Here is an 18,760-nt window from a genome sequence, read left to right on the forward strand (position 1 = left end):
TATAAAGGAACTGTATAAGGCTAATGTATTATAATCTATTAACAGTAATGCCAGTTCATATAGTATATTATTAATCGAGATAAAGGGTTTTGTGAATGACATTCACTTAGTAGCAGTATATAACCCTCATACCAAATTTTCCAAAGATTTTCTAAAATGTTTAGAAGATATTTGGAATAAAGGGGGTAAAACATTTTGTATTACTATTGGTGACTTCAATATATATAAATTAGAACAGAGTCATAATCTACTGAGCTTCAGAATCTCTGTGGGTGTTATAATCAGAGTTCATGAAACACTCTCTTTCCTACTAGAATTTCATTGACAACTAGTACACTTATAGATCATTTTTATGTAAACAGAGTCTGCAAATCTAAAATATATAACATAATAAATGATGTGAGTGATCACAATTTATTAATCTTGGATATTATTATTACACCTAAAATAAATACACAAAGAAATTATGTAATGCAACCTACAAAATACCATGCATGTCCCATCTATGGAAAAATACATGTCTCAAACGCCATTAACTATAAATGAAGAGGATGGCTCGGATATCATAATAAATAAATTAATGACATATTTTAAAGAAAGTACTGCTTTAGTTAAAAAGGAAAGTCCTAATCTAAATAAGAAAGTTAGACCCTTTTGCCCATGGTTTACTTCAGAGCTGTTAAATTTAATCAAACAAAAAAATAATTTATATTATAAAATTAAAAGACAACAGATGAGATTTAGTATGGGATGTGACTATATTTCACAGCAGTTAATACAAGACTATAAAGACATATGTAACAGGGTTACTAGAATGAAAAGAGATCTAGAAAATAATTATTATATCAATAGGTTAAACAGCACAAATAATCAGTGGAAAGTTATTAATAATATTTTAACAACTAATAACTGTAACAATGAAGAAATACAATTGAAAGTAAATGATAAGTTGGTGACTGACTCTAGTCAAATTTCTACTATATTTAATGACTATTTCACTGATATGGGTCTGTCTTTAGCTAAGAACATTCCTCAGTGTAAATACCCTCACCTTGAACCTGGCCCATCTAACTCCTTGTTTTTAACCCCTACTAATGAAAATGAAATTGAACAAATAATTAATAATCTTAAAAACAGTTGTAGTGTTGACTGTTTTGGTATTAGTAATATTCTTATACAGAGACACTCTAAATTTCTTATACCTCACCTCACAAAATTAGTTAACAAATCTCTATCAGAGGGTAAAGTACCAGCCAAACTTAAAATCGCCAGAGTTGTACCAATCTATAAAGTCATGGATAAATCTAATGTAAGTAATTACAGACCAATCTCGGTACTACCTCCTTATCTAAGATTTTAGAACAAGTGGTTAAAAAAAGATTATTAGATTTTTTCTCTTCTCTTCTTGCGTTCCGGCCTTCTAAGGACCACGTTACAATTTCAATTATTCCTCCTTAGTTGTTCTTTCCTTTTCTTCCAGTATTCTTTCATTGTTTCACTGTGTTTCTTTTTCCTGTCTTCAGTCCACTTTGTGCCTGTTTTCCTTTCCTTCCTCCCTTGGAATCCTTCCATTTGTAGGACTTTCTTCCTAAAAATCTTTCTTTCCAATAATTCTTCTTCTCGTATGTTGTTCCTTTCCAGGTCTTTCTTGACTTCTTGAATCCAGGTGGTAGTTGATTTCTTTTCCCAAAGGTACTTGAAGGTTCGTTTAGTTAGTCTATTGTCATCCATTCTGTAAATGTGTCCAAGAAATAGCAATCTCCCGTTTTCTTATTGTTTCTGATATGTTTTCTACGTTCTGATAAATTTCACTGTTACTTCTTAATTTCCAAAACTCTGTAATTCTTAGAGGACCTAATATTTTCCTTATAATTCTTCTTTCTAATATTTCTAATTTATCAAGCTTGTAGTTCAGTGCTAGACATTCGCTGGCATAAAGGCATTCTGGTTTCACTACTGTGTTGTAGTGCTTTATTTTAAGTTTTCTTGATAAGCACTTTTTGTTGTAAGTATTCTTATTTATACCATATGCTCTTTCCATCTTTTGTATCCTCTCCTCTATAGCAGGTTTTTCTAAACCATTTTCTTGAATTGTCTCACCCAAATATTTGAATTTCTTTACCTTTTCTATTTGACCAATATCCATTACTAAAAACTTTGGGGCACTCTTTATATTCGTCACAAATTTTGTTTTCTCGGCAGAGATTCTCAAGCCTGTCATGTTGGCTGTCTTTTCAAGGATATTGACTTGCATTGCTGCATCTGTAAGGCTTTCTGAAAGTATGGCAAAGTCATCTGCAAATGCTAGGCAATTTATTGCAACACCTTTGTTCTTCTTCCCCAGCATGAGTGGCAATATTTTAGATTCTTTCAGTTTTTCATTCCAAATTCTTACAATTTTCTCCATGACACAATTGAAAAGGAGTGGAGATAGACCATCACCCTGCCTGACACCTGTATTTATTTTGAAAGATCGAGATACTTCACCCATAAATTTTACTTTCGAGATAGTGTCTGTAAGTGTTTCACGAATTAGGTTTGCCAATTTAGTTTTAACTCCAAATTCACGGATTACTTTATCTAGGGTTTCCCTATCAACAGAGTCAAAAGCTTTTTTAAAGTCAATAAATGTTACAACTATGTCTTTGGAGTTTATTAATCTGTGTCGAATTATAGATTTCAGGTTGAAAATCTGTTTGGAGCAAGATCTTCCTTCTCTAAATCCACCTTGATTTTCACCCAATTGACTGTCCAGTGTCGATTTTACTCTATTTAGTAGTATTGTTGAGAATATCTTGTAAGCAACTGGCAAGAGAGAGATACCTCTGTAGTTGTTGACATCTTGCTTGTTACCCTTCTTGTGTAATGGGTGTATTAGAGCCACTTTCCAATCCTCTGGGATCTTTTCTGTTTCCCAAATTTCTTCAAAGATTATTTGCAGATCTTCTATAATTTTTGGTTCAGCCCATTTTAAAAGTTCAGCTGTTATGGAGTCTTCCCCACTAGCTTTGTTATTTTTAAGATATTTTATTGCTTCCTTTATTTCTTCTGCTGTTGGAGGTGAATCAGCTTCTAGATTTTCCTGAATTTCTGAAAATTCTAATTTATGATTTGGCTCAGGGCAGTTCAGCAGGTGTTCGAAGTGTTTTGCCAGAATCTCACAATTCTCGGCATTGTTAAGGCCAATATTACCATTTGCATCTCTGAAGCAAATGCTCCGGGATTGATAACCTTTCAGGTTAATCTTAAAGGTCTGATAGAAATTTCGGGAGTTATTTCTTACAAAATTATTCTCAATTTCTACTAGCTGTGATTTTTCAAAAGATCTTTTAACCTGCCTTATTATTCTTGTTGTTCCCTTTCTTTGTTGTTTAAATAGCTCATAGTGTTCATTCTTTCCGGAACATTTCCGTTTTTTCCACTTTTTCGTTCTTTCCATATGTGCTTCCTCACATACGTTATTCCACCATACTTTCTTTTTAGTTTTAACTGATCCAAATACTTTCTTCACTGCACTATTAATCTGTTTAGATAATTCTGGCCACTTGCCATGCTGAGTTATTTTAATTTCTTCCTGAAAGTTTTCTATAGTTGCTTGTGTAATGTTGAGCCTATCTATGTTGTATTTCATTAATTTTCTCGGCCTTCTTTGATTCCTGCGAGATAGAAGCTTTAGCTTAATTTTAGAGAGGTAATGATCGGAGTCAAACTCCCCACTTCTTATTACTTTAACATTCATAATTTCCTTAATACTTTTTTGAGAAATAGCTACATGGTCCAACTGAAACTCGCCTAACATCGGATTTGGGGACACCCATGTTTTAGCCTTTCTTGGAAGTTTCTTAAAGAAGGTCGACATTAATTTTAGGTGAAAGGATTTACAGAGATTAAATAGTCTCGTACCATTTTTGTTTGTTCTTTTGTGTGCCGGATATGCCCCTACTGTTTTGCTGAAAACTTTTTCTTTGCTTATCTGTGCATTAAAATCACCTAGTAGAATAATAACATTTGATTTTGGAATTTTGGACATTTCATCATCTAGAAGACTCCAGAATTCTTCAGTTTTACTTGGGTTCTTGCTATTATCTTCATTTATTGGTGCATGACAGTTAACAAATGTATACTTTTTGTTCTTGCATTTAAGTGTGAGAAGAGATGACCTTTCTGAACTAGATTTGAATTCTATAACATTATCAACTATTGCTTTATGGACATAGAAGGCGGCACCTAGTAGTGGCATTCCTTTCATAATTTTGATTGCTGGTTTACCTTTAAAGATTCTATAATTTTTGGTTTCTGTTACATTCTCATCCATAAACCATGTCTCTTGAGCTGCTAAGATCTGGATTTCATGTCTATCTAAGAAAATTTCCAGTTCTTTCTGTTTGCCGGTTTTTAGCAAGGAATTTACATTAGGAGTGCCTGCAAAGAATTTCCTCTTAAATTTAAGTCTGAGAGGATTCCAAGGATGCTCCGACTCACCCTTATTGCAGATGTTGGGACTCCCCAGAACCCTAGGTCCTGATGCATTGCATAACGCAATGGTGGATTTCTCTTCCGAGCTACCACCTGGGGCAGTGCTTTCATTCAACGGACTTTCCATTCTGCAATTGAAATTGTACATTGTACAAGGTAGGAAATGAATTCCAAGATAAGATCGGATTGTTAGTCCGAAATGATTTTTTATTCGTGCTTTACTCCATTAGGTTCTTCCGCTCTCTCCGCCATTGGGACATTAAATTCCTCATCCGCCTTCGAGACCGTTGACCAGGTTTCACCTGTAACCCTAGGCAAGGGCCCTTACAGGGTGCTACCATCCGGAGCCAGATGGACCCAGGTTTTTTACGAGGTTGTTACTCCTCCCCCTCCTCCTTCCCCATCACTTGCAAGATGAGGCCCCGGGCTTGGGACCGGCTTTGTTAAATAATAAATATTTTTATCAATTTCAGTATGGTTTCCTACCTCACTCGAGTACCAGTAATGCTATTGAGGATATTATTATTAAACTACAACAAGCTTTAGACTCAGGTATGTTGGCAGCTGGTTTATTTATAGATCTTAAAAAGGCTTTTGACACAGTTGATAATAAAATTCTATTATGTACATTATAAGTAGCAGGCATTAGAGGTATTGCATTGGATTGGTTTGCTGATTACCTCTCTAATAGGGAGCAGTTTGTTACATGTAATAATACTCAGAGTAATGTAAAGGTGATATCAATTGGTGTGCCTCAGGGTTCTGTGCCGGGGCCTTTATTGTTTCTTATCTTCATTAATGATATTGGTCACCTTAAATTAAATTGGAAGACTATCCATTTTTGCTGATGACACTAATATTTTTTATACAGGCTCTAGCAATCATGAACTTGAACAAAATATGCAGCAGGATATTCGATTACTTGAAACATGGCTTAATTCCAACCGTTTAACTATAAATCTAACAAAAACAAACTACATAAATTTTCACAAACCTTTATATGCATTAAATTTGGATAAAAATCTGCTTTTCTTCAATCACAGAGTAATGAAAGTGCACAGTACTAAATTCTTAGGACTGATTATAGATGAAAATCTGTCGTGGAGTAATCACGTGGAGACTATTTGTAATAAAATTATCCCTGTGATTGGTATCCTCAGTAGATTGCGATATAAGTCCTCTCGTGGGTTGTTGAAGGGTATTTACTATGCTCTTATTGAAAGCCACAGCTCTTTTATGATACATGTCTGGGCATGCTGTAATAAAGAATTATTTGGAAAGGTAGAGGTCCTTCGGAAGAGAGCACTAAAAATAATTTTCAAACTGCCCATTCTGACACCAACTAAAGATCTGTATAAACATTGTAATATACTATCACTTCCAAACCTCCGCAAACAGGCTTCTATAATTATGATCTATAAAATTCAAAACAAATTGGTCCGCTCAAACACATCAGTAATTACTAATTCACAGATTCATAATTATGAAACAAGAATTATTTATAATATTCACTACAATCAGATTCATTCCACTAGTTATGGTCAAAATTATCTTTGGCATTTTTCTATAACTATGTATAACTCGCTTCCAAAAAATATATAAAAATGTTACCAACTTTATCTATCTTCAAGAGTAATGTAACTAAATACTTGAAGTAGTATGGTAATTATGGTTAGGAATCTTTGTCCTATCTTATCTATTACATCATGTTAAATTATATACTTACTGTATTTTATTTTGTAATTACATTGTGAATATAGCTGCCATTGTAATTTATTTGTATTGCACCAAGAAGAGCCTTGGCTCAGGTGCCTATATTGAAATGAAATAAATAAATTTTTAAAAAATTTGCTGGAATCCAACACGTTGAGCTTCACAGGAATAACCTTTCCTAAACCTGAACTGCCTTCTTTCAAACAAGTTAGTAATTATGCAAGTGTGTCTAATATATTCAGAAAGAATGCTTTCCCAGAGCTTACAAACAACACATGTCAAAGTTACTGGCCTGTAATTACCTGCTTTTCATTAATCACCCTTTCCCTTGTACACCTGGGATACTATAGCAACTCTCTATTCATTTGGTATTGCTCCTTCATGCAAAAAGTAATCAAATAAGTATTTCAGACATTGTAGTATATCCCAACCCATAGCCTTTAATACTGTATATCCCCAGAAATCTTATCAATTCCAGCTGTTTTACTGGCTTTCAACTTTTGTATCATTTTGTAAAAGTCTTTATTATCATAGGTAAATTTCAGTAATATGAGAGTATTAATCACCTCCTCTATCTGGACATTATCTTTATATCCAACCATCTTTATATACTGCTGACTAAATACTTCTGCCTTCTGTTAAGTCCTTACATACACACACCCCTTTTTCATTAACATTAACGATCCCTGGAATGCCCTTCCTGGAACCAGTTTCTGCCTTAAAATATCTGTACATATCCTTCCACTGCACCCTGAAATTAATATGACTGCCAATTATGTTTGCCATCATGTTATCTTTAGCCAATTTTTTCACTAAATTCAATTTCCCAGTAAACTTCTTTAATCTCTCCCTACTCCCGCAACCATTCCTAACTCTGTTTTTTTCTAATCTACACCTCCTTCATAATGTCTCTATTTCCCTATTATAATATAATGGGTCCTTACCATTCCTTACCACTTTTAAGGGTATGCATCTGTTTTCACACTCCTTAACAACTGCTTTAAACCCATCCCATAGGCTGGTTTACATTGCACCAGTACATAAAATTCTGGCTACTGGTAGTTGATGATTTTAAGTATGTGTGCAATGGATTTCCTTATCCTGGGGAAAGACAAAATGTGACCTGCCAATGAGTCTATGCCCAAAAATGTTGTCATGAAACTTGTGGAACCATACCTCAAGAAAGGATATAACACGACCACTGATAACATCATTACATCGGTAAAGTTCGCTAAGAGAATGAAAGAAAAGCAAAGGAGTATTGTTGGAACAATCAACTGAGCAAGGAAGAAAGACCTGGAATCAATACGCATGAATCTGTATGAGACTGTCATTCTTTAGGAGGAGGATCACACTACTCTCATGATATATTGAGAAAAAGCTAACAAGATTGTGCTTCTACTAAACACTCTACACCTGAGCATTCAAGTCAGTGAAGAAAATAAGAAGCACCCTAGTACTACTGAATTTTACACTGGAACTACAGAGTTCAAAAAATTTAGGGGAACATGTTTCTGAACGTATGCCATGCTCCACAAAACAATACCTCACACCCAGGTATATTACCAACTAAACCTTTATTCTTTACCGTTGAAGTATACAAAAGAACAATCGAGGGATTCGTGTTCATTTTCAGAACACAAACAAAAATGTCCAAATAGGGGCGAAAACAAAGTGATAACAGTCTTCCAGGGTGGATTTTTATCACAGCTTGGCTCCTACAAGGCATGCTCCGTATAAGTCGACGGAGGTCACCTTGATGTATGAGGCCCCATTCTTCAATGAGAGCCTGTTCGAGGTCTTGGAGAGTCTGTGGTGGAACAGGATGCCCACGAACACTTCTGTCAAGCCTATCCCACAAATGCTCGATGGGATTAAGGTCGGGACTCACTGATGGCCGTTCCATCTCTTGAATGTCCAGTTCTCGCAAGACAGTTCTGGTGATGCGTGCTACATGAGCCCTGGCACTGTCGTGCACGAGTACAAATTCACGACTAACATTGTATGCAGCAACCAACACATGCTGTAACAGTATCTGCTCGATGTACCCCGCAGTGGTAAGATTATCACGGATGACGACAAGAACTGTACGGCCATCAATACTGATGCCACCCCACACCATCATAGAACCTTGTCCAAATCGGTCACCTTCCTGAACAACATTTGCCATATACTGCTCACCACAGAGTCTCCATACACGTTGATGTCCATCACGCAGTGTCAGGGGAAATCTGGACTCGTCTGTGAACAACACAAGTCTCCATTGGCGAAGTTGCCAGTTGACGTGGGTACGAGCAAACAGAAGGCGAGCTGAGCGATGTTGCTACGTTGCTGCTTGATCTAGCAGGAATAAACTCATGGATAGTCTACAAAGAAATTACAGGATAGAGAATCTTCCAACATGATAAGGGCCTATTTTCTTCAAGTAATACAAGAACTAAGATCTGATTTTGTAAAAACAAGATCCCAATTTATTGAACTCCCTACACTTCAGCCTGAGCCACAGCCTCAGGTCCAATGTCCAGACATAAGTGACGACAGTGTCAAGTGAACTGCAATTGTAATCAGAACAACACCTCTGACATATGTTGTTCATGCAACAAGGTAGAACATTTTTGCATATGGTAAACACTTGCATAAATTGCTTATCAAGGGCTTGAACAGTCTGTACATAAATAGCGACTACAGTCCACATAAATCATTTTTTCATCTCTTAAACTTTTCGCAAAGGCATTCGATAGGCAGAAAGCCACCATTTCTCATTGTTACCTACTAGAGATGAAGTAAAATGAACCATAATAAATAATTAACAATGATTTGATTTGTATACAACAAATTCCAATTGTTAACTAAGTTGTCAAAACCACTGCCTGTGGTCTTCATAGGTATGAGGAAAGTTCGAGTGTTAAGGGAAATTTTTTAAAAATTTGCTTTACGTCGCATTGACATAGATAGGTCTTTTGGCGATGATGGAATAGGACAGGGTAAGGAGCGAGAAGAAGTGGCCGTGGCCTTAATTAGGTACAGCCCCAGTATTTGCCTGGTGTGAAAATGGGCAATTACGGAAAGCCCTCTCCAGGGCTGCCGACAGTAGGATTCAAACCCACTATCTCCCAAATGAAAGCTGACAGCTAGGTGACCCAAACCATGCAGCCCCTTACTCACTCACTCACTTACTAACTACATATTACAAACTATATAAGCATATGCAAGTAATTTACAAGATTTCTTACCCCAGTCAGAGAGTATGTTTTAAAGCCCCAACTTTTGTCCTCTTCAATTTTGGCAGAAAATAATCCTGCTACCCCAAGTCCAATTGCACAAATGAACTCTGAAAAAATAACAACAAGGCATCACAAGAGAATAAATTCAAAGAAAAAAGAAATGATACTGTCAGGTTCAGGTCTGTCAAAAATAGTGAATTTCAAGCTCAGATGTCAGTCTAAGGTCAGAGGTGACCCTGAAGTATATTCACCTTTCTACATTAGGCTAAACAGTAAATGAATAATAAGAACTTTCAAAAAACAAATAGTAAAAGATGGAAGGTGATCTTAAGGCTTAAGATGGGCTCAAGGAGAACAATCACTGTGGATAAGTAATCATAGTGTCAACAAAACCATCTCCAATATCAACTGTGTTTCAGAGAAGGAAAGCACTTCTCTTCATATAATTTAAAGGATTGCCTAGATGTTTTATGAGGTTCAAAATTTCAAAGAAGATTGGAATGTCATACAAAATGCCTCTGTTGCTTCTACCATTATGCAGGAATATAAATTAGTTTAATAATTTTGGCAGTGATGTACCACATTGATGGTTGAGTTGGATGATGGTACAAATGCATAGGTATAAAGCAGGGTTGACCAACTGAATATCTATCGAGGACCAAATTTAATTTAAAGAAACTTGTCATAGGTCAGATCATGCACTCAATTTTGTTTCATTCATGAAAAAAGAAAAATACAAGTTATATATTAATAAACAAAAGTCATATGCCCAGAAATTTGCCATTACTTACCACAAAATAGAAATAGAATAAATTATTTTTCTGCAAAAACGAGCAAAAAATCTTGTGAAACATACTTTCATGGCTCTTCCTACACACACTGTTTTATAAGTATTGTGGTTTCTGAACATGGGAAAGGAATGATTTAAAATCCACTTCTAACATAGAGGTTATCACTAAAAAAAAAAAAAAAAAAAAAAAAAAAAATGTGATGACACAGGTCACCAAAAAAATATTTTTGAAAAGCTACCTGAGCATTTTTCAGTGAATTAATGTAGTTTGGTGTGCTGAATCTGAAAATGACTTCAATCTTCCCCCATCATGTACAGTTTTCTTGCAAATGATGAGAGAATATATTGATTCGACAGTGATCAGTCTAAAAATTTACTATCAAGTAAAACACAATTAAATTTGTCAACCACCACAAGACACGACTGATTAATGTTCAGTCATTGTCCAGATTTCTGCTGCATATGTCATTACAGGTAAGTAATATCCCTTGTACATTACTTCTTTAGCCTTCATTGGTACATTTTTATTCCATATTAATCTCTGTACCTGGTGGTATCCAGTTATATCCTCCTATTAATTTCCATATACAGTTTTCCATTTTCACTTCATTCCCTATTTGATGTGTTGTGTCTGTAATTCTGATAGCTCCTTTTCCTTTTCCGACTTCCTCTACTCATCACCATTGTCTTACTCTTCTCCACGTTGCTCCTCAATCCCACTTGTTCAATCCTTCTATTCAGTACATTCAGCTGTAGTAGTATCTCTTCCTCATCTTCTCCCCAGATCATGGCATCTTTAGATACATTCTTTCCCCTCTATAATCTTTCCTTGCTGCCTTTACAATGTTTTGCATCACCATTATGAACATTAAAGGTGACAGCATACTCCCTTGTTTTAGTACATTGTCAATTCCAAAACATTCTGATCTACACACTGTTGTCTTCATACAGCTGTGACAGTTACCGAGCGAGTTGGCTGCGCAGTTAGGAGCGCGCAGCTGTGAACTAGCATTCAGGAGGTAGTGGATTCGAACCCCACTGTCAACAGCCCTGAAGAAGGTTTTCCGTGATTTCCCATTTTCACACCAGGCAAATGCCAGGCTGTACCTTATTTAAGGCCATGGCTGTTTCCTTCCCATTCCTAGCCCTTTCATATCCCGTCGTCACCATAAGACCTATCTGTGTCAGTGCGATGTAAAGCCAATTGGAAGCTGCAACAGTTGCTTTTATCAACAGCACCTTGCCAATGCCCCTGTGTGTCAGGCTTTCCCAAACTTATGTTCCGGGGATGCTGCCATATGCCTTTTCTAAGTTTATAAAAAAGCATAACTACATCCTTCACATATTCCCAGCTCTTTTCCATGATCAGTGCCAGAATGAAAATGGGTTCCACTGTTCATCTTCCACTTCCGAATACAAATCTGATACCACAATGCTGTGGATTACTGAATAATGAAATATCAGGGCAAAAACTTAAAAATGTCATCGAACTCTGAAGTCAACTCTTGAATAATTTCAGTATATTTCCCCAATTCCATGTCCTCTTCTACCGACAGTATCTGACTATACGGAAATGTAGCAGGATATTCTTTCAGAATGCAGACCTAAATAATTCTAGCTATATGTGAAAACTGTCAACAAATCTGACCATTTGATTTATTGTCTGCTTCTTTTCCTGGACTTGAAAATTTAGTAAATTCTAGCATTCTAGTAGAAATCAAATACTAGGCCGATACAGTAATTAAGTTATGATTTTGAAAAGTAAACCTCAGACTCTTCACGGCTGTAATATATCACTGCAAAGACCACATTCAGCCGATGGGCCGCCAGTTTGCAGTCACTGGTATAAAGTCATAAGTATTGAATTTCATTTTTGATATGAAGGGTACACGGGAAAAAAGGGGAATGTCAATGTAAAACAAAAAATGAATTAACACTACCCATATATACTTTATGGTCAGGAGAATAGTTTAAGACAATGTACAACCAAGTAAAGGGAATTGTCACGGAAATATAACAAGTTTAAGAATACATGTACAATTGATGAAAGGGGAATGTCACTACAGAACAAGAAACAAAGGGAGAATGTCAGTTTGTTATGTGACAATAGCGATGGATTTCCAAAAGAATTTATGCATACCTAATTTATCTACTAACGATGTGATTACTGTAGACAGCTGTCACTGTTCTCCTTCAATATACATGTTTTGTCTAGTGGACACCCGGTATTCTATACATACCCAGAGACAGCTGCACATAAAGCAGCAGATGAAGTGTGTTCTGTATTACATCTTTTTATATTTTGTGAACTTGGGGACGAGATAAAACACCTGATAATCTTCTGTGATTCTGCATGTGGACAGAACAAGAACTGGACTGTTTTCAGATTTCTCCATTTTATAGTACATCATGCTAAACGCCTCGAGTCTGTGAAAATAGTATTTCCAATTCATGGACACTCGTACTTAGAGTGCCATAGAAACATGGCACTAATTAATCAGAAATTTGCAGCTGAAATGCCTGGACGGATCATTTTAGAAGTGCCAGAAGTAAGCCCTTCCCTTTCCATGTAATCGAAGTTGATCAACCAATGATTCGTCTGTGAACCAAGTTTTTTATTCCCTTGTACAGAAAAGTTTGCCCTTTTAAAACAAGACCTATAAGAGATCTTGTCATCTCCATTGAGCATCCACAATTCATGGAATACAGAGACAGTTACAATGGCCATTGGGAACGACCTGTTGTAAATGCTCCAAAATCAACTCCCCAGAAACACCAGTTAGTGAGTTTGTTCTTCCAGAGGCATCTTATGAACATAAGTGCAAGAGTTAGTGTACATGAAGTTGCTCTACATTTGCAAACGTGCTGGCAAGATTGAGATTATAAATATGAAATTTATTTCTATTTCAGGTTTACATCCAATCTCTACAGTAAAATTTTCTGATCTGCGCATCCTTAGATAATTTTGTGGACCAGAGGGAAGATCATTCATTGATACACTTCCTCACTATTAACTGACAGGTTATTTGTTAGGTTTTGTTAAAAGTAACATTCCCCTTTATTTCTGTGATAATGTGTTCATTAGACTGACATTCCCCTTTATTTTCGTGACAAATGTGCATTTACTTCATTTTCTATTTTTTTTTTCAATTATAAAACTTATTTTCATTATTATCTATTTACAATACCAATACATTAGGCTAACGTTACATAATATAATACTTTATGTACATGTATTACTGTAGACAGTATTAATGGTTGAAACTTTCAAATTTAATTATCTCAGTTTGTAAAAGATATAACATTCCCCCTTTTTCCCGTGTACCCTTCATGTGTATTGATAGTCACAAGTTGGAAAGGGTTTACTTATTCAATATTCAATATTAATTGTACTGAATAGGTGGACCCTTTTCCACTTTAGCTTGTTACTGGCATAAAGTACCTGAACAAAAGCTTATTGGGTCTTTTATCATAAATTTCAAAGCATTGAGTAGTAAATAAGTACTGAATTGTTACATCAATCTCCACAGAATGTTTGACAAAGGCGCAAAGGGGGCACATGCTTGACATGAGCAGAATGAGAGTGAGATTCGATGAAAGGGCAGCGAAACGTGTGGACATTCTTGGTATGACTAATGTGAGAGTCTAGCTGATACAGATGTAGTCCGCCAGAGAGAGAGTGAAGCTGCTGAGGTGTACACTGAAAGGTTTCCACGCAGAAGTGCTCTATACTGGTATATGATTATAACATCTGTACAGAGAATAGCCTGCACGGGAAACGTAATGCCCATCTGCGAATATGCTTTTTTTTTTTTTTCGTTGCTAGTTGCTTTATGTCGCATCGACACAGATAGGTCTTATGGCGACAATGGGACAGGGAAGGGCTAGGAGTGGGAAGGAAGTGGCCATTGACTTAATTAAGGTACAGCCCCAGCATTTGCCTGGTGTGAAAATGAAAAACCACGGAAAACCATCTGCAGGGCTGCCGACAGTGGGGTTCGAACCCACTATCTCCCGAATACTGGACACTGGCCGCACTTAAGCGGCTGCAGTTATCGAGCTCGGTCCTGCGTATATGGTAGACCTAGGTATGGTCTCTGTACAGAGGAACATGTATTAGAACTTCTTGACGAAGATCCTAGCACGACTAGTCGCTAAATCGCAGTACTGGTAGGAGTGTCCCATTGAACCACCTTGGCTTATTTTATGAGTAGCTTTTTCAATATTCATAACATGCACATGTGGTCAGAAAATAATCCACATGCTGTGCGATATTCCCTTGACCAGGTTCGGATTTCCATTAATGTTTGGACAAGGATGTTCAGTCAATATAATAGGGCCTGTAGTTTACCTCAAGGGCTCACTGGCATTTCCTACCTATGGTTTCAGGATGACACACTCCCACCACTAGAGTATATTCCCCTCAGTACTAGATGGTGCAAATAGTTGCACCATGATGGAGCAACCCTGCATTCCTTGTGGGTGGGTGCATTAGAATACATCTAAAACCAATAAATCACTACTGATGTGCATTTAGGGCTGTCGCCCAGGTGGCAGATTCCCTATCTGTTGTTTTCCTAGCCTTTTCTTAAATAACTGCAAAGAAATTGGAAATTTATTGAACATTGGTAAGTTATTCCAATCCCTAACTCCCCTTCCTATAAACGAATATTTGCCCCAATTTGTCCTCTTGCATTCCAACTTTATCTTCATATTGTGATCTTTCCTACTTTTAAAGTCACCACTCAAACTTATTCATCTACTGATGTCCTCCCACGTCATCTCTCCATTGACAGCTCGGAACATACCATTTACAGAGACTCACAATAATTGAAAATCTTCCACCTTTTTGATACTTTTTTATTTGCTTTTTAGCAAATTAATTAATTATAAACAGTACATGTTTCGTTCTCACTCGAGAACATCTTCAGCTGTTGTTAAGCTTAGGTGAATCGCTAAGTTTCTGAGTACATTATTTTCAGGTAGGTACATTGTTCTTCTTAACAACCATTTGAATATAAATTAAATTAAAATGATGTTAAAACAATGTGGGGGTTAATGGGTTGATGAAATGAGACAGGATGAATATATAGTTAGCCTACTTAAAAACTATATCTATTCATTGGAATAGTTGTTAAAAGTTTCAACTCTGTTACACTAAAAACATCTGTTTGTCTTCCAGATAAAAGGGTGTTTTTTTTTTGTTTTTTTTTTTAAATGTTTGACTTCTTGACACTGTTCTAATTATTGTTGAATGTTCATTTCTTTCACTCTTTCCAGGTTGGCTGTTGTTTATTTTGAGCTTGCTTAATGTGCCCTAAATTGAGTCTAATGCGGAACTATGAAGCTGATTGCCGGTCACTTTTTGAGAAGGGAGCTTTGTCTCAATTTCTGAAATGAAATGAGGAAAATAGGGATATGTTTTTTTATAATGAAAACATGTGCCTTTACATAATAACTTCATGTATAAAATGTTTCCACACCTTACTGTTGTTAAACTCCAATTCTACAGTGACCCTGGAGGGGCAATGTTCGAAGCTACTTTACGTCTAGTATAATAATGGTGTGTGTGTTCCGTTGTTTGCTCCTCCTTTCGGAGAGGAGGCGTGTCACTTACTGTCACGGCTTTGGCTTGCAAGTCTCTGTGATTAGAATTTGATACGGAAAATGAAGCTGATTACTTGCAAACATACCACTTAGTCGAGCAGCTCGTCCCCTTTCTCCCAAGTCTTCCCAGCCCAAACTAGGCAACATTTTTGTAACGCTACCCTTTTGTCGGAAATTGCCCAGAACAAATCGAGCTGCTTTTCCTTGGATTTTTTCCAGTTCCTGAATCAAGTAATCCTAGTGAGGGTCCCATACACTGGAACCATACTCTAGTTGGAGTCTCACCAGAGACAAATATGCTCTCTCCTTTACATCTTTACTACAACCCCTAAATACCCTCATAACCATGTGCAGAGATCTGTACCCTTTATTTACAATCATATTTATGTGAATACCCCAATGAAGATTTTTCCTTATATTAATACCTAGGTACTTACAATGATCTCCAAAGGGAACTTTCACACCATCAACGCAGTAATTAAAACTGAGAGGACTTTTCCTATTTGTGAAATTCACAACCTCACTTTTATGCTGTTTATCATTATACCATTGCCTACTGTCCATCTCACAACATTATCGAGGTCATTTTGCAGTTGCTCACAATCGTATAACTTATTTATTACTCTGTACAGAATAACATCATCTGCAAAAGGCCTTATCTCTGATTCCACTTCTTTACACATATCATTGATATATATAAGAAAACATAAAGGTCCAATAATACTGCCTTGAGGAACTCCCCTCTTAATAATTACAGGGACAGATAAAGCTTCACCTACTCTAATTCTCTGATTTCTATTTTCTAGAAACAGAGCCACCCATTCAGTCACTCTTTTGTCAAATCCAATTGCACTCATTTTTGCCAGTAGTCTCCCATCTATCCTATCAAAATGCCTTAGACAGGTCAATCGCGATCCAGTCCAACTGACCTCCTGAATCCAGGATATCTGCTATATCTTGCTGGAATCCTACAAGTTGGGCTTCAGCGGAATAACCTTTCCTGAACCCAAACTGCCTTCTACCTAACCAGTTATTAATTTTGCAAACATGTCTTATATAATCAGAAAGAATGCTTTCCCAAAGCTTACATACAATGCATGTCAAACTGACTGGCCTGTAATTTTCAGCTTTATGTCTATCACTACTACTATAGCAACTATAGGGGCTACTATAGCAACTCTCCATTCATTTGGTAAAGTTCCTTCATGCAAACAATAATCAAACAAGTACTTCAGATATGGTACTATATCCCAACCCATTGTCTTTAGTATATCCCCCGAAACCTTATCAATTCCAGCCGCTTTTCTAGTTTTCAACTTTTGTACCTTATTGTAAATGTCATTGTTATCATATGTAAATTTTAATACTTCTTTAGTATTAGTCACCTCCTCTATCTGGACATTATCCTTGTAACCAACAATCTTTACATACTGCTGACTGAATACTTCTGCCTTTTGAAGGTCCTGGAATACACACTCCCCATGTTCATTATAGATTCCTGGAATGTCCTTCTTGGAACCTGTTTCTACCTTAAGGTACCTATACATACTGTTCCATTTTCCATTAAAATTTGTATGGCTGCCAATTATGCTTGCCATCATGTTACCCTTAGCTGACTTTTTTGCTACATTCAATTTCCTAGTAAGTTCCTTCAATTTCTCCTTACTTCCACAGCCGTTTCTAACTCTATTTCTTTCCAACCTGCACCTCCTTCTTAGTCTCTTTACTTCCCTGTTATAATATAGTGGATCTTTACCATTCCTTACCACCTTTAAAGGTACAAACCTATTTTCACATTCCTCAACAATTGCTTTAAACTCATCGCAGAGTCTGTTTACATTTTTATTTACCGTTTCCACCGATCATAGTTACTTATTAAAAACTCCCTCATGCCTGTTTTATCAACCATATGGTACTGCCTAATAGTCCTAATTTTAATATTTTCCTTTCTTTCACATTTATTTTTAATTACCACAAAAACAGCTTCATGATCACTAATGCCATCTATTACTTTGGTTTCTCTATAGAGCTCATCTGGTTTTACCAGCACCACATTTAGAATATTGCTCCCTCTAATTGGTTCCATCACTTTCTGAAACATGTAACCCTCCCATATTAACTTATTTGCCACTTGTTGGTCATGCTTCCTGTCGTTCGCATTACCTTCCCAATTGACATTTGGTAAATTGAGATCACCCGCTACAATCATGTTCCTTTCCTTATCATTTCCCACATAGCTGATTATCTTATCAAATAATTTTGAATTAGCATCTGCACTACACTTTCCTGGCCGGTACACTCCAAAGACATCAAGTCGCCTATTATCTTTAGAGATGAGCCTTACCCCTAGAATTTCGTGTTTGTCATCTTTAATTTTTTCGTAGCTTACAAATTCTTCTTTCACCAGAATGAATACTCCCACTCCTACCATTCCTATCCTATCTCTATGATACACCCTCCAGTTTACGAGTAACAACTCTCATTATTGTTCCGTATTGAAGATGACTCCATTTTATCATTTCTCAGCCATGATTCAACTCCTATTATAATATCTGGCAAGTATATATATATATATCTATTAAATTACTTAATTCTATTCCTTTCTTTACAATACTTCTACAGTTTAGCACTAACATTTTCATGTCATCCCTACTTGATTTCCAGTTCCCTGTTCCCTTAACACCACTCCCTAGGCCACCCTGATTCCTTGAATGTACCTCCCTATAACCCTTCTAAACAAATTTCCTAACTTATATGTACCACTGCAGTTTAAGTGAAGGCCATCTGAGTGCAGATCCCTATCTCCTACCACCCATTAGGATCTAGAAATCTTACTCCCAGTTTCCCACATACCCACTCCATAGTCTCATATAAATCCCCAATCACCCTCCAGTCAGTATCCCTCCTCCACAGTATTCCACTGATAACCAGCTCCGCTTCCTTAAACTTC

The 18,760-nt window shown here is 36.5% G+C and overlaps 1 protein-coding gene across 10 annotated transcripts in view; it reads right to left on the reverse strand.

Annotated features, from left to right (window-relative positions):
• Positions 1–18,760, reverse strand: part of LOC136863993 (glutamine amidotransferase-like class 1 domain-containing protein 1) — a 717,178-nt gene that overhangs the window by 118,242 nt on the left and 580,176 nt on the right. For all 10 annotated transcript variants that reach the window (XM_067140477.2, XM_067140475.2, XM_067140473.2 and 7 more), the window contains one exon: positions 9,423–9,520. In XM_067140477.2, the coding sequence (XP_066996578.2) occupies positions 9,423–9,520 (98 nt within the window). The remainder of the gene's footprint in view (positions 1–9,422; positions 9,521–18,760) is intronic.

This window comes from Anabrus simplex, chromosome 2 (assembly GCF_040414725.1).
Source record: "Anabrus simplex isolate iqAnaSimp1 chromosome 2, ASM4041472v1, whole genome shotgun sequence".
Taxonomy (NCBI): Eukaryota; Metazoa; Arthropoda; class Insecta; order Orthoptera; family Tettigoniidae; genus Anabrus; species Anabrus simplex.